At 36.4% G+C, this 17,318-nt stretch overlaps 1 protein-coding gene across 2 annotated transcripts in view; it reads right to left on the bottom strand.

Moving 5' to 3' along the window:
* Nucleotides 1-17,318, bottom strand: part of UHRF2 (ubiquitin like with PHD and ring finger domains 2) — a 79,229-nt gene that overhangs the window by 37,226 nt on the left and 24,685 nt on the right. For both annotated transcript variants that reach the window (XM_019438120.2, XM_019438118.2), the window contains exon 4: nt 5,215-5,433. In XM_019438120.2, the coding sequence (XP_019293665.1) occupies nt 5,215-5,433 (219 nt within the window). The remainder of the gene's footprint in view (nt 1-5,214; nt 5,434-17,318) is intronic.

Genomic DNA, 17,318 nt, shown 5'->3' with positions numbered 1-17,318 from the left:
TTGATATGGACACCAAAATTGTAGTGTAAGAATGGTACAATAATAAGAATATCACTAAAGAGATGTGATGATAAACGAGTTGGATAAAATTTAGTAAGTAAAAAGCCCTAGAAAAAGGACACTGAAAATAAAGTACATCCATAGCTTACTTTAGCTTTAGATAAAGGATTTTCTTCCTATAGGATTCAAATTCTACTTTTTTGTCTTTAAAGGCTAAGTTTTTGTTAAAAAAATTTGAGAGAGAGCGCACATGCGCACATGAGTGGAGGAGGAGCAGGGGAGGGGTATAGGGGTAGGGAGAGAGAGAATCCCAAGCAGGCTTGGTGCTGTCAGGGCACAAGCCTATCTCTGGGCTCAATCTTACAAACTCTGAGATCAGGACCTGAGCCAAAACCAAGTGTTGGACACTTAACGGTCTGAGCCACCCAGGTGCCCCTCAAATTCTACTTATAAATATCTAAACTAACATAACTTCATGTGGTATTAAATGAATATGCATCACAATAGAAATTGAACAAAGTATTTTGAAAAATGGACTTAAAACTCCTAAACTTTTGTTCTGAATTTTTTTCAAAGCTAAAATATAAACAGAAAATGATAAGCTAAAAATAGAATTTGATCGCTAGACAGTTTAAGCATATTCACTTTTTAGTAGTCACAGATTAAAAATAGAAACAAGCATGAACTTTAACTCCAAGTTCCCTTATCAAATATCCAAGGCAGATTAAAAATCATGTCCTGTATTTACTACTTCCTTTGCACCTTCAATACAATAGAGAGTATCAAAGCTGAAGTTTAAATAAAATTTAGATAAAATCAAGTTCCTTAAAAAAAAAAAAAATTCTATTTCAAGAAGTAGAAAATCTGGATTGCCCTATGATCATTATAGAAATTAACCAATTATAAAAATCCTTCCCACAAAGAAGGCTTTAGTGAGAAGTTATACCATTCAAGAAAAGGAAACAAAACTCCACCATAAAAGAATATTCTCATTATTTTATAAAATCTGAATAATTTGTGAAGGACAGTTAAATAGGAAAACTAACATGCAAATTTTACTCATTAACACAATGCAAAAATCCCACACAAAGTATCCACAAAATACTTATGTCAAACACTATAGATATTGGTGAGATTTTGAAAGTTTTTTTTATAGAGATAAAGGAGAAAAAAGATGCCTGCTATCATCACTTCCTTTCAACAACATACTAAAATGCAGTTGGTGAATAAAAGAAATCAAAAGACAAAAATGTCATAATTCACACATGATGATTATAACCATAAAGATTCCCCAAAAAATCGACATGTAAATTAAAACTAATAAATCTAGTAAGGCTACTAGATCCAAGATCAAAGGTTACTTGTATACCACTAATAAAGGAAAATGAAATAAAAATACCATTTACAGGAATAACAAGTAGTACCTGAAGTTAAATAAGGATAACAGACACCCATATAAGATCAGATCTCTGGATGGCATTAAATCAGGATCTACCATATAATTGCCAACATTCAATTATTTTGAACCTACAAAGACATTTTATGTGGTTCAACCTAATAAAAACATGAGAAAAACACATTAAAGACCTAAATAAATGGAGAACAGGCACATTCATGGATTAGAGTCAACACAATACGTATTAAATTCCCAATGGTTTTTATGTTTAAATTACCAAGATGACTTGGAAAATTCAAATAAAAGCACACAGACCTAAGAAAATAGAGAACTACTGAAGAGCAAGGTAGGAAGCCCTGTTGTATCATATCATTAAAGTGTGGAACTGCTATCAGGACACACAACATAGACCCATGGTATAGAACAGACATCAGATGGATGCATCAAATATAGTCACTTGATATGAGGGGATACTGAAAATCAGTGAGGGAAAAGTGGGTTTTATTTTAGCCTCTCTCCCTCAAAAATGGGCTTTTCATTTTTTTTTAATTGTCAAAAAAATTTTTTTTCATTACTGATAGAGAGAACAAGCAGAGAAGGGGCAGAGAGAGAGGGAGACACAGGATCTGAAGCAGGCTCTGAGCTGTCAGCAGAGCTCAAACTCACAAACGGTGAGATCATGACCTAAGCTGAAGTCAGATGCCCAACTGACTGAGCCACCCAGACACCCCTTCATTTTTTTTTTTTTAATGTTTATTCATTTTTTGAGAGACAGAGACAGAATGCAAGTGGGGGAGGGGCAGAGAGAGGGAGACAGAATCCAAAGTAGGTTACAGGCTCTGAGCTGTCAGCACAGAACCCCATGCAGGGCTCGAACCCATGAACTGTAAGATCATGTCCTGAGCTGAAGTCAGACACCCAACCAACTGAGCCGCCCAGGTGCCCCCCAAAATGGGCTTTTTAATAAATGATGCTAGGAAAAATGATTATCCATATATCTCAAGGTAAGTCAAACCCTCACACTGTACACAAAAACCTACTTCAAATGGATTAAAGGCCTACTAAAGAAAGATAAAACCACAAAGCTGCTTAAAATAATAATGCATTCTGGGCAGAAAAAGTTTTTCCCCTGCCAACGCCATGTTTTATTGAGATGTAATTGACATAAACTGTGTAACTATACACCATAATGATTTGATAGATACATATACTGACAAATGATTACCACAAAAAGTTAACTTCTATCACCTCAGATAGTTTTAAGGTTAAGAATATTATTCATAACATGAAAAAAGCTATAAAAGATATTTTCTCTACATATAACTGAAATGGCCAAGCCCCCCAATTAGAACTCCTAAAAAATTAGTAATATAAAAAAAAATCAGTAATACAGACTACCTAATAACAGACTGCCTAGTAACAACAAAACATTTATGTTTGGAACAGAGTCCTCACAAAAGATATCTAAATTGACGATAAACATAAGGTTATCAATCTCCTTAGTAGTCAAGGAAATAAAAATCAAAACCATAATGATACACTATTTTATTCTACACCCACCTGATTAGCAAAAATTCAAGTCTAACAAAATTAAGTGTGGATGAAAATGCAGAGCAATGAGACCTCTAATACTGCTATAGAAGTGTAATGTGATACAGCCCCTTAAATATTTGGTCCTACCTATTAAAGATGTACAGGTTTTACAATCCAGCAATTCTACTTCTAGACAAGATGCATCCCACAGAAATTAATGCACATAAGCACCAGAACACGGGGATAATGTCACAACAGCAAAGTTTGGAACAGCTCCAAACTATCAATGTCAGAATACATTTATACCTTCATTCTGATTTTTTATCCACTCTTTCTAGTAATGAGAAAAGACTTTTAAACATGGGGGAAAAAAAAATTCTATCCACAAGCCACATACCACACTGGCTCCTTTTTGGCTCTCATGTTCCTAACACATCTAGTAAATACTTAAATGACAGGGGCGCCTGGGTGGCTCAGTCAGTTAAGTGTCTGACTTTGGCTCAGGTCATGATCTTACGGTTTGTGGGTTTGAGCCCTGAGTCGGGTTCTGTGCTGAATGCTTCCTCAGAGCTTGGAGCCTGCTTCAGATTCTGTGTCTCCCACTCTCTCTGCCCCTCCCCTGCTCATGCTCTCACTGTCTCTCAAAAATAAGTAAATGTAATAAAATAAATTTTAAATAAAAATTTTTTTAAAAAAACCTTAAATGACAGAACATAACGTGTTACAGGACGGCATGTTGCACTACTGGGAGAGGCATCACATAATTGTTCTAATTGTTTGCCTATCTATAATTTCCACTCAATTGTAGTTCTAGTCCCTAAAGCCAGGGTGCTCCACTCTAACTGTACTTCAGAATCACTAAGGGAAAACTTTTTAAATAGTGAGCTGTTTTTTTTTTTTTTTTTTTTTAACTCTATGAGTACTGTTACCTCTTCCTATTAAGTATACATGCTGTTTTTGTACTTCCTGTACTCAAGTACATTATAAGGCTCCCTATATAACCAATTTATATAGATGCCTTTTCTTTTTCTTCATGATTTATATCCTTATCAGAATTTCAAGCTGCTTGGAAGTCTGTGAGTTACATCTTTACCTGGAAGTGTGATTCTGTTTGTAGAAAGTTCAGAAACCATTTTCTAAAGTATAAGTTATTATCAGCACCTCACATTATTTTTCTTTATTGTAAGAGTCAGCAAACTTTTTCATCAAGAGTCAGAAAGTAAGTACTTTAGATTTTGCAAGCCAGGGAGTCTTATATTTTCAGTACACATTACTGTAATGGTATGCATTGCAATCACTGAACAATGTTTTTCAATACAAAAACAGCCATAGATCATGTGCAAATGGATAGGCATTCCAAAAACTATTTTCCTAAAATCAGGTAGCCAGTAGGCTATAGTTTATAGACTCCTACTTTGTATTACTAATCATAAGCAGATGCTTGACCTCAGATTTGTTACAAGATAGAACACAGCCATTATATTTAACATATAAATTATTATCTATCCAATATATATTATATATAATAATTCTGTTAATCAGAATTTGACAAGCGTTAGTGTGGCTGCTTCGTATATAAATACATACATATTTATACACACACACACACACACACACACACACACACACACGCACAACTGCCAGGGTCATTCTAGAATCCCCACTGCTCAACAGAAATGTTCTTCTAAGAATTCATTCTACAAAAAAAGCAGAGCACAAAATACATAATCCAAGATTGTTTACTTAAACATTGTAAGAACTAGAAACAGTTTAAGAGGCTTTTCAAAAAGTAAATTAGTGAATTAATGATGGAAATAGCGGTTAAGTAATTTGGCATTTTGGGTGACGTTTTACATTTTGAATTCTCTTCGTTAAGCTTGTTAAATTCTGTAAACTTAAGAAAATTACTATGAAGGAAAATTTCAGCTAGTCTTACAAGTACTGCAGATAGCTGATTAGGCTGATAGTCACTGCTACTACATCAACATACATCCTCTGTGAGGTAAGCAAGGATTTCTCTAATACTCAGTTATTTCCAAGATGCTTTCAAATAGTATCTCCAGTCTTAAAGCAGTGATAGACATTTAAGGGCCATTCTTATAAAAAAAAAAAAAAAGAAAAGAAAAAAATCTCAAGAATTTGTATAAAATAGTTCTCTTTTAGTATGTAAATTTTTATCTTTCATAGATTACATCTTTTTTACTGAGGAACATGTGAGTAATACCTAAGAATTACATTCCTTGATTACTTCAGTAATTATAGGGTATCAGTGTAGAGCATCTTACCCTAAGATAATATTCACACGAAGTTCTTTTTTGGTTCTTGAGATGGTCTTCAGTGCAGTAATTTCTGCATCAAACCAAAATCCTCTGTTACTAGGATTTTCTACAGAGTAATTAACCATTACCACATCACCAATATTTAGTTCATTCCATTTCAAATTGGTTCTAGCTCGTGGTCGAAGATCCTTGACATTTATTTCTACAGTACCACTTTCTGGATATCTGAGGAGAGAAAAAGAGAAGAATCACATAAGAATGTTGCTTATGGGGGGCCTGGGTGGCTCGTCAGTTAAGTGTCAGACTTGGGCTCAGGTCATGATCTCACAGTTTGTGGGTTCAAGCTCCACATCAGGCTCTGTGCTGAGAGCTCAGAGCCTGGAGCCTGCTTCAGATTCTGTCTCCCTCTCTCTGCCCCTCCCCACTCACACTCTGTCTCTCTCTTGCTCTCAAAAATAAATAAAAAAACATTAAAAACATTAAACAAAAAAAAAAGAATGCTGCTTATGATTACTACCAAAGACGAAACCTATATGCAACATATAAAGAATCAAATCATTCTTAATTTAACTTAAATGACATCTTTTCATGATTTTAATTGCCAGAATAAAGTTCTTGCTAAAATTTTAGTAAGACATTCTTTGCTAGCTTGAGGGGTGCGGGTAGGGGTAGGTAAAAAACACAAGTTCTTCTTATTCCATTTTTTTAACCTAAACTTAAGAATTACTTTAACAGTGGGTGCCTGGGTGGCTCAGTCAGTTAAGTGTCTGACTTTGGCTCAGGTCATGATCTCACGGTTTGTGAGTTTGAGCCCTGCCTTAGGCTCTGTTCTGAGAACTCAGAGCCTGGAGCCTGTTTCAGATTCTGTCTCTGTCTCTCTCTCTCTGTCCCTCCTCCACTCATGCTCTGTGTCTCTCTCTCTCTCAAAAATAAATAAATGTTAAAAAAAATTACTTTAACGGGACTAGATGTGGACCTCTTCCTGAACTTGAAATCAGTTTGAGATTTGCTGTTTGCTTTACACAACTTAGCACATTTCAATAGCCTCTGTTTTTCCAGAAAGAGAGAGGTAAAATTCTAGTTCTTACATGTAGCCATGTAGTCTAGTAATGGCAAAAAAAAAAAAAAAAAAGAAAAAGAAACTTGTATATATCAGAGAGTGGAACTGTGTGAAATAATTCTAGCAGAGTCTTGATTTTGTGCTTCTAATGGTAAGCTTAACATAAAAAACAAAACTGATCTGAACCTAAAGCTTTAGAAGTTTTCTAAATTTTCAGTCCTAACCTCTGGTATCAACAAGGCCAAAGACAGCAATGTAACAGTCTGTAGTGGTTTCTATAAAATTAAGACCGGTTGCCCCTATGTATTGCTTGGGAGTAGGGGGCAAAGAAATGAGTAATGTCTGGTTCCTACTCCTGTAAAGCTCAATCTTTTGGGTAGGCCAAACTACTGTAATATAATGGTGTTTCTCAAAGTATGATCAACAGAATCAACATCATCTGGGAATATGCTACAAATGCAAATTCTTGGGCTCTACTTTGGATCTAATGAGTCAGATAATCTGGGAATAAGGCCTAGCAATTGATTTCACAAATCCTCTTAGTAACTGAAAAGCATGCTCGAGTCTGATAACATAGTGTGCTCTAAGAATACAAGAATAAGTAGCATAGCCTACTGTGACAATATTAAGAAGGTAGAAACTAAGAGTAAAGACCATTAACCCTTAACCAACTGAGTGGCCTGCTCAAAATGTAAGTGGGTCTGAAATTGGAAGCATCTCTAGCAGAAAGCCTTGGTTCTTCTGAAGAAGCCAAGTACTATGAAAGCCTATGACTCTCACAGTATATTTAACTCATTTAGAGTAAATGGGTATTAATTCTAGGTGGGATCTTTAGTTAATCATCCAAAAATCTCAGGATCAGCAAAGGGCCTCAAAGTGGATCTCGTCTATTTACCTTCTTATTGCCTTAATTCCCTTCTACCACAAGCCTTCCAAAAAATCACGTAACCTCTGCTTGGACTGTGATGAGAGGGCAGTTTTTTTTTGTTGTTGTTTTTTCAAATTTATTTGAGAGAGTGCGAGCAGGGGAGGCACAGAAAGAGAATCCCAAGCAGGCCCTGCACCTTCAGTGTGAAGCCTGATGCAGGGCTCTAACCTGTGAATAGTGAGGTCACGGCCTGAGCTGAAACCAAGAGACCACTGCTTCACTGACCGAGCCACCCAGGTGCCCCAAGGGGGTAAATTTTAACCCTAAGAAAAGCCATTCTATCTTCACATAGCTCTGACATAAAAAGGAGAACATACTTGATACTGGATCAAACATAAGCTTTGGAACTCATTCTATGCCCAAATTCCATGAAGGAATCCATATACTCTATCCACAGAAGACTTAATATTTGATGGTCTCAATGTCCCCACCACCCTCAATCTTCTCTTCTAAGTAAAAATATCTTCAACTTACAGAAAAAGGTTTTGAGTCCTTTATCATCCTGGTGCCTTCACTGACTGAGTTTAAATTCCCATTTTAGCTTCCTGCTATTGGGACTCCCTGGGAAAATTCTGTACCCTTACTAATACTCTGTCATGTGTAAAATGTAGCTTAATGATAACTAACTGTATGTCATGTGGTTGTTTTGAGAACTAAAATGAGAAGACTTGTAAAGTGCTTACAATAGTACATAATAGGCTAAGTAAATGTTAGTTAAGATATTGTTATTATCCCACAGAAATAATCATAAAGAAAGAAACTGACAATTACAACATCAGGTTTATGGTTCTGCTCTTCTATTTCAATCCCATTTTTTAATGGTCAAATCTTGGGGCGTCTGAGTGGCTCAGTCAGTTAAGCGTCAGACTCTGGCTCAGGTCATGATCTCATGGTTCATGAGTTCAAGCCCTGTGTTGGGCTCCGTGCAAACAGCCCAGAGCCTGGAGCCTGCTTTGGATTCTGTGTGTCTCTCTCTCTGCCCTCCCCTGCTTGTGCTCTGTCTCTCTCTCTCAAAAATAAACAAACATTTTAAAAAATTTTAATGGTCAAATCTAAATTTAGAAGTCTCTAACACTTGGGGCTTATACACTCATGTTGTTTCACAATGGTTTGGTCACAAAAATAACCAACATTTCTCCTAATCTGTAAAATGAAGTTAAACTAGATTTTTTTTAGGACTTCTCTAATTTTGAAGTTTGTGAACTTGTTTCCTGCTTCAATATTCTTAAGACCATATAAGAAAACTATTCTTTTAGATGAGATTCCTTTTTCAGCTGTAATGTGAAAATTATACTTTGACATCATGACATTATCATGTATCTCTGTATGTTTAATACAGGAAGAAAGCATATTTCAATGGCAAAACAATTCTCCATTTGCCTAAGTTTGTCAAAAGTAGATACTAAGGAAATATTTTAAAGTAGAAAACTTGACCAAAGTTTCAAATTTGTATATAAAATCATGTTTATCAGAGACAAGGCAAAATAAATCATCCCATACACCACAGCAAGGGAATATAAGCTATATTTGCCATGGAAATAAATTTGTACAATTTCATAACAGAATTATACATACATATACTCTATATGTATATACTACTAGTCTATAGAAGGTAAGTCATGAAAATTAAGTATACTTCTTCTAATTCCAGCCACAAAAAGATGCTAAGTCAATGCTGTGTATAAACACAAACATGGAAGGGGCACATAAAACTACCCTTACCAAAATCAAGAGCATGCCAAACACTCAAATATTATTACTATTTACCTGAGCATCTTCATCTACAGACATCTTAGCGTAAACAGAATAGGAACACATAAACTCTACTATAATCCCAATTTTCTTCAGACTCACATATCCAACATTTCTAACAGGTATCTCAGAAGCACTTCAAATTCAAGGCAACTAAGATGGAATTTTCCCATCCTATAATCTGATGTTTGGTATTCTCTGAGCAAACTATTCATATTCCCAGAAACTCAGGAATTACCCAATTCCTCTTATAATGGCTTCATCCAGTAAATAAGTCCTCCTTATGCTATACCTTTGACACTACTTTAATGTAATTGTACCTCCTTAGTGAAGACCTGCATTTCTCTAAGACTATTGTCAAAGCCCAACATAGCTCCCTGTCTTTATGATCATACCTCAAAATATTTTTTGAAGTTTGATAATGGTCTGTTCACAGGTTGAAGGAAAACAAGTATTCTCAAACATTGCCGATGGGAATACAAAGTAGTATTGTCCCCTTGTAAAGAGAAATTTAGCAATAACCAGCAAAATTGCCTATGTTTACCTTTTGATCCAGAATTCTACTTCTAGGAATCCATCCCAAACATAGATAACAAAAATCCTTGTGAAAGGACACATTGGTGGACGCCCTGGTGGCTCAGTCAGTTGAGCATCTGACTTTGGCTCAGGTCATGATCTCATGGTTTGTGAGTCTAAGCCCTACATCAGGCTCTCTGCAGTCAGTGCAGAGCCTGCTTTGGATCCTCTGTCCCCTCTATCTCTGCCCCTCCACCATTCCCACTCTTTCAGAAATAAACATTAAAAAGAAAAAAGGACACATACACAAGCCTATTTATATATGTACTATCTATAATAGCAAGACTAGAAACAATCAAATGTCCATAGTAGAAAACCACTTGAAATAACATGATACAATTACATAACGGAATATTATGTTCCTATAAAAAGGAACAGAATTGTCTACAGTGAAATAATATATATGGAGAGCTCTATAGTAACTTAAAAAAAAAAAAGCAAGATGCAAACAAGTTTATAGTGTGCTACTTTATACCTAATAAGTGTGTGGAAATGCAAACATAAAAATACACTTGTATACATATAAAAATAGATATGAGTGTATGTATGTGTATATATATGTATATATGTTTATTTTGAAACAGAAGGATAAACCAAAACTAATAAACATAGTTACTATAAAAAGAGGTAAGAAATAGAAGAAACCGGGATGGACACTTCTATTCATATATCTTGTTTTGGAGATTTACCTATAGATCATGTAATGTTTTATAAAAGCAAAATATAAAAAAAATGTAAGAAATTCCTTAAAATCAAAAGCACGGTGGCTTAAATACATAGACAGGAATCACTTTAAAAACACTAAATTAACAGTACACATCCCATACAGGGTTGTTTCCGAAGGACATAAAGTAAAAAACAAAAGCACCAACTTTCCAATAATCATATTGTTTGCAATATTACTACTGCCTATTCTGAAACTACAATGAATAGGATAAAGCAAATCAATGGTGTTATTAGGAACCATGCTGAAATTTTCAAGAGAAAAAATAATAAATGGAAGATTAAAGAGATTAAGGTATAACCCTTTAAATTTAACTAGAAATAATATCAATATAAAACTATGGTATATTTAGTATTTCCCAGCTGTGTCCAGTCAGAAAACCTAAAAATATGATTAAACAAGTATGGAGCAGCCCAGACTATGCACTCTAAATACCATCTCTAAAAAGAACTAGAACTCCACGAAGAAATGGCTGAATCCAGGCCTGTGAAGGAAATAGAAGAGCTGGGGACTCCTGCTGTACCTATTTGCAAAAAGCCCTCAAGAACTGTTGTGTGAAAATCAACCCAAAGGAGCCTCCCCAGGCCAGAGAGGGGACAATTTGGGCACAAAGAGCTTTAAATCAGGTTAAAATCTATTCATAATGACACTTAAGATTTTTAATCTTGTTGACCAACCTTTGGAGGATGATAAAGAACTTACTCTTAACACTCAAAAAGTTCAGGAATCAATAGTTTATCCTTTTATATATGAACCAATTGCTTGTTAAAGTTCTTTATGAAAGAATTATAGCTAGTAAATGAGGGAAAGATAGAATGAGGTATCATCCTTTTTGCAAGACAACAAAATAGTGGATACAGGTAAATAGCTGTAGAACCATTAAAAGCTAACAGTAGGGTGCCTGGGTGGCTCAGTCGGTTAAGCATCTGACTTCGGCTCAGGTCATGATCTCACAGTTCGTGAGTTCGAGCCCCACATGGGGCTCTGTGCTGACAGCTCAGAGCCTGGAGCCTGCTTCAAATTCTGTGTCTCCCTCTCTCTTTCCGCTTCCCCCGCTCATGCTGTCTCACTCTCCTCCAAAAATAAATGAAAACATTTAAAAAATTTAAAAAAAAAGCTAATAGCAAATTTCACAATAAATGGATCAGGATGACAACACCGAAATCTTAAGACAAAAAAAGAGAAAAAAGCAGGTATTATGTGCCTCCCCGTATCTTACAAAAGGTAAGTAAACATCATCTCTCAACTAGTCTTATCAAATAAGGAATTTTAATAAGCTTTCAGGAAACTAACATTAACAGAAAAAAAAAGTTAAATACCACTACAGGGTTGTAATCAGGAAAGCCCAGACTTTGAAAACTGAATAAACTGTCACTTGCCTTGTGCAAATAAATTAGCAAGGGAGAAAAATGGGTGAAATCTGTAGGTTGAAACTTAACCTATCAATTAAATGCAATGGGTAGATTTATTTTGCTTTTGATCCCTATTTGGACAACCTAAATATATTTTTTGAAAAGACCAGACTATTGACTGGTCATTTGATATTCATGAATCATTACAAATTTCATGTGGGATTTGTTGGCTTGCTAGGGTCCCCAAGATTCAGTGATTTACTACGGAAACTCACAGGACTCTTTTTCACAAGGTTGTTTCCATGGCTATGATTTACTGCAGTGAAAGGATACAAAGCAAAATCAGCAAAGGAAAAAAGGCACATGCGGTGAAATCAGAAGAAATCAGGTACAAGCTCAGAATCCTCTCCCAGTGGAATCACACAAAATATGCTTAATTCCTCCAGCAACAAATTATGACAACACGTGTGAAGTATTATGTACCAGGGATGTGTAGTAAAGAATACTCAAGATTTTTATTAGGGGCTGGTCACATAAGCACTCAATTCCTAGCATGTACCAAAATTCCAGACTCCCAGAAGCAGGTGTTCAGTATAAACCATACTGTCTGCAGTTTAGACACAGTGAGTTTGTTTTTTTAAGTCAGGGAATGGTAAGAATCCTCTTGAAAGTGAATTTCTCAAACACCAGCCAAAGGTCCACCGTACAAACAGACCTTTTAAAGAATATCAGCCTGAGATCTGATATGTTAGTTCTTCTCTTATACACTTTAAAAAGAATCCTGTCAGCTATTTTGCCAGCTGAATGCCCTGAGATGTTAAGATGAAGGTGAACCTTTAAAAGCTATGGAGAAAGAGTTGGACTAGATAGCAAAAGCCCTTAGACCATGTTGATCCATCACTTTGAAAGAAGAAAGGAGAGTTGGGCAAGAAAAGCATCAGAATGTGGTACAACTCTGACAAAGTTGACCAGTCCAACAGTGAGCCCTGTACAGAAACTGACTACATGGTCCCATAGTGAGCAGAAACTGCCAGGTCACACACACTAACTCACTGGAGGATGCCTGGAGAGCGTGATCTTGGCTCAAACACTGCGGCAGCTATCTAAGTGCTGTTGCTAAAAGTTATCAGCTAACTGCATTCATTCCTTGCAGCTAGTCATTATTTTGTTTTTGTTTTTTTCTGAAGGGAGCAGTGCACCCACCATAGCTACTAAGGCCATCTATAAGACCATTTACTGGTTGAGATGAGGTAAGGTTTGAGACTTGCTTCAAAATAATCCAGTGGTGGGGGCGCCTGGGTGGCGCAGTCGGTTGAGCGTCCGACTTCAGCCAGGTCACGATCTCGCGGTCTGTGAGTTCGAGCCCCACGTCAGGCTCTGGGCTGATGGCTCGGAGCCTGGAGCCTGTTTCCGATTCTGTGTCTCCCTCTCTCTGCCCCTCCCCCGTTCATGCTCTGTCTCTCTCGTCCCAAAAATAAATAAAAAACGTTGAAAAAAAAAATTAAAAAAAAAACAAACAACAAAATAATCCAGTGGTGCCTGAGGATGCTGGTTTAAACAACACTGGCTAGGAGTTCATAATGGTTGAAGCTAGGGCATGGGTTTGTTATACTTTTCTCTCAATCTCTGAATAAATTTAAAGATTTCTATAATAAATAATACAATGCTTTGTGGTTCAGGTTAAAATCCAAACAAAAGGCTCATCCTGCTTTTTCAGTTTTCCCATATATGTACAAAATCCAAAAAGTTAACACTCATGGCTTACTGTGAGGATAAATAGCCTGCCCTAGCCCACCATATTCCTGGCTCATATTCCCCAGATGCAACCATTTTCAATTCTTAGCTATTTCTTTTATTTACATCTGTATTTTTTAATAACATGCTTAAACTTTGATTTTTTACTTTAAACTATTATTCTACCCAGTCCCCATGTATAGTTCATTTGTCTCCATTTTCCTCTTCTTTATAATTGCTAACACATAGTGCTGCTTTAAGTGTGCACATATATTTACAATCCTTGGAACAGAGGTATGCTATTCTAAGCCCCATTTTACAGATGAGGCACAGAGGTTTTCTGGACAGGAGCAGGAAGCAGAGACATGATTCCAACTCTGATGATCTAAATCCCATTCTCCTTCAACAAACTTTTTCTTGTGTTTTTTTTTTTTTTTTTTTAATGTTTGTTTGTTTTTGAGAGACAGAGAGAGAGAATGAGAGAGCAGGGGAGAGGCAGAGAGAAAGAAAGATGGGAGAATCCAAAGCAGGCTTGGAGCTGTAAGTGCAGAGCCTCACGTGGGGCTTGAACTCCCCAACTTGAGATCATGACCTAAGCTGAAATCGAGTCAGATGCTTCACCAACTGAGCCACCCAGGCACCCCAAACTTTTTGTTGCTCTTAAGAATATTATACAAACTTTGTAAAACTATGTTTTTTATGATTTTTAAAACATGTTGATTAAATAGTAATCACAAGAAAATAAAGTATGCTTTAATACCTGTCCTTTCTTCTACAGCTTTGTTTTCTGTTGAATGCTTAACTGTTCTGTGTTTATCATTACTTTACCTCCATTCTGCCCCTGTTAAAACTCCTGTACATTCAGACATTTCAGGCACTCAACCAATCTTTCAGGCTTTAAAACATCTTTTTTAGAGACCTCACCCTAGTCTAACCTGGACTAGTGTGCTCTGTGCTCTGTAAGCCTATACCTGTTCCACAGCTTCATGCTGGGATCTCCTTTCATTACTTCTTATTTTCCTAACACGGTCTCCCTCTTCCTTGGTTTAAACTCTGAGCAGGGTGGGAGTAGTTAAAATGCTCTTTCATATAAATTAACCAATCCTCTTGTTCTCAGTTTTGTTCCATATGCCTACCTCCAAAGTAGCTCGTAAATCCAAGGCCTGAGCCTTCCAAAGGTTCTTCAATGCCAATTTAGTTGCTTGTTGTTGGCTTCTCATCCTTTAGGTTCCAGTTTTCTCCAGCCTGCTAAGTTAGGTATCATTTACCTATTAGCTTCGTACCTTCCAAAAGTTAGCTGCTTTCTTTTCTGTGTCCTTTATTCCTATTTCATTTGTTATCCTTGGGGTTTTTGCATCTATTCTTTTACTGTCTTCTAGGAGGGTTTAAGAAGTGGAGACAAACAGCCATCTTAATCTGCCATGTTTAAATGAAAAGTCTTTACTCACCTTTAGTTTTACTGCTTACTACTCACCATATACCTCCTACACTCCAGCTACAGTAATCTACCCTCAGGTAACCCTGTTATGTTCCCTACTTATCCTTGGTACCCTGCTATTCTCCTTCAGGAATACAAAAGTTATCTCCTCTACCTTGTACTCTTAGAGCCCTAGGTACTCTAAAAGCTAGGGGTGCATATTTCTATCACAGTACTTACGACTTTTCATTGAGGAGCAGGTACCATGTTCAAACTTAAGTGTGTTTGGGATATACCAGGTCTACAAATGTTTGGAAAGATGTAATGCATTAAATAACAAAGTCTACTTTTATATAACTAAGGCTCTTAATCAACTGTAATAAACTATGACCATTATATTTCGAAAAGATCCTTCTGAGTCTCCTTCCTTGAGCTAGATACTTAAGCAGGACCACAGAATTCTATGAAGAGCTAATACCGGCTTTTTAAAGATTGTTTTTGATGTTCTTAAAAACAAAAACCCTGGGGCGCCTGGGTGGCTCAGTCGGTTAAGTGTCCGACTTTGGCTCAGGTCATGATCTCGTGGTTCACAAGTTCGAGCCCCGCGTCGGGCTCTGTGCTGACAGCTCGGAGCCTGGAGCCTCCTTCGGATTCTGTGTCTCCCTCTCTCTGACCCTCCCCCCATTCATGCTCTGTCTCTCTCTGTCTCAAAAATAAACAAACGTTAAAAAAAAAAAATTAAAAAAAAAAACCCAAAAAACAAAAAACCTGTAGTCAGTTCAACTGTTAATTACGCCAGTACTCAAGACAGCGATAGGCAGTCCCCAAAACACCATTCTCCCCATCCCTTGAGGTCCAGTGTATGGTTGAAGACAACCTCTGCAAATTGGCCCAAGCTGCGGACTTTTTTCAGCATTTGCACAGGGGAAAACTGTAGGCGACTGAAATATTTTACAAAATGTTGGATGCCTGAACAACTTCTAAAACAGGGCTCAAGACATCCTCAAAGACTGAAACACAGAGAGACAGGAATCTATCAAGGTCAACTTTACCTACATGGTGCCGAGGGCCAACTCTATAACGTACCAAAGTATGAAACTAGGGTCCTTCTTTCTCTTATATTACATGACTTCCTGTTCTCAGAACCTAAAGTCAAGGTTTTACTCTAATGTAAGATAAATCGTTCTAGTTAGCTACTTGCATTCTTTAGAGTTTAGACTACTTAGATAAGCTTAAAAATCTGTAAGCCTAGGGGTGCCTAGGTGGCTCAGTCGGTTAAGCGCCCAACTTCAGCTCACGTCATGATCTCACGGTTTGTGAGTTCAAGCCCTTCATTAGGTTCTGGGTTGTCAGCACAGATCCTTCGGATCCTCAGTCTCCTTCTCTCTCTCTCTGCCCCACCCCCTTCTCTCTCAAAAATAAATATTGAGAAAAAAATTATAAAAAAATCCCTGTTTATTGTTGAATCACTATGTTGTACACCTGAAACTAATATAACATTGTATGTTAACTATACTTAAATTAAAATTTTTAAAAATCCCTAAGCTTAAGTTTCTTCAGTAACATTCGCACTGCTCCAAATATTTGGATATCTTTTAGAGCTATCCTTCAGAGTACATGCTTTTGATTATTCTAAACTATGTGAAATCTTAGCAAAAGCCAAGTCTGTTTTCAACTCAAAAAACCACCACTGAGTAAAGACAGGGGAGTTAAATTTAAGGGAAATTGAGTATTATTCTTCAAAAATAGGTTTATTACTACATTTCCTTATGTGGCTTGTAGGCTAATGCTAATTTTAGACTCAAACTGTATTAACAAAGTGGTATCACTGAAACTTTCCTTCAAAACGTGGCTTCCTGGAGACAGCGTGCTTAAATAAGAACACCATTCACCTGGAGGCATGTTCTAGTTTAGCACGTCTTTAATGTCATACCGCATGCAAAAAGCATTTCTTATTCTAATTGATAACATTACTAAAATGTTACACCTTAATGTAACACCTTAATAAAATGTCACACCTTAAATGCAAAGCATACTCAGACAATTAAGAATAACTTATAATTGCTTATAGTAGGGCTTTACATATTACACGGTAATATCATTTGTATAAGACATTAACAATGGTAGATAACTACCGTTATATTTTAATAATATAAACAACATAATTATGTTAAATACCTATGTTAAAGATAAAACTCTATTATTTAAGAGTATCTACCAACCTGGCTTTAATAAATGAAATGTAGAAAGTTTGATTCTATTATTACTGGGTACTTTTCAACATTATTTGGGAAAAAAGCATAGGTCAAGTAGATATTTACTTGAAGATAAAGAAATTAAAGCTGCAAGAGTTCAAACAAAACAAAAACTTACCAATAAACCAAAGACCTAGAATTCAAACCAAATTCTGATTCTAATGCCTGAACTATGAAAGAACTACCACACTGAAAACTTAACAGGTCTCTGGGGTACCTATTTGAAAAGCAGATTCCTGGGTCCTACCCCAGGTCCACCCTATACAGGAGTGGGGGTGAATTTAGTGTCTCTCTGGAATCTACATTTTAAAC

The sequence above is a fragment of the Panthera pardus genome, unplaced genomic scaffold (assembly GCF_024362965.1).
Source record: "Panthera pardus isolate Hobbes unplaced genomic scaffold, ASM2436296v1 HiC_scaffold_20, whole genome shotgun sequence".
NCBI classification, from domain to species: Eukaryota; Metazoa; Chordata; class Mammalia; order Carnivora; family Felidae; genus Panthera; species Panthera pardus.
Note: the sequence above shows the minus strand (reverse complement) of the source record. Positions and strands in the feature narration are given on the sequence as shown.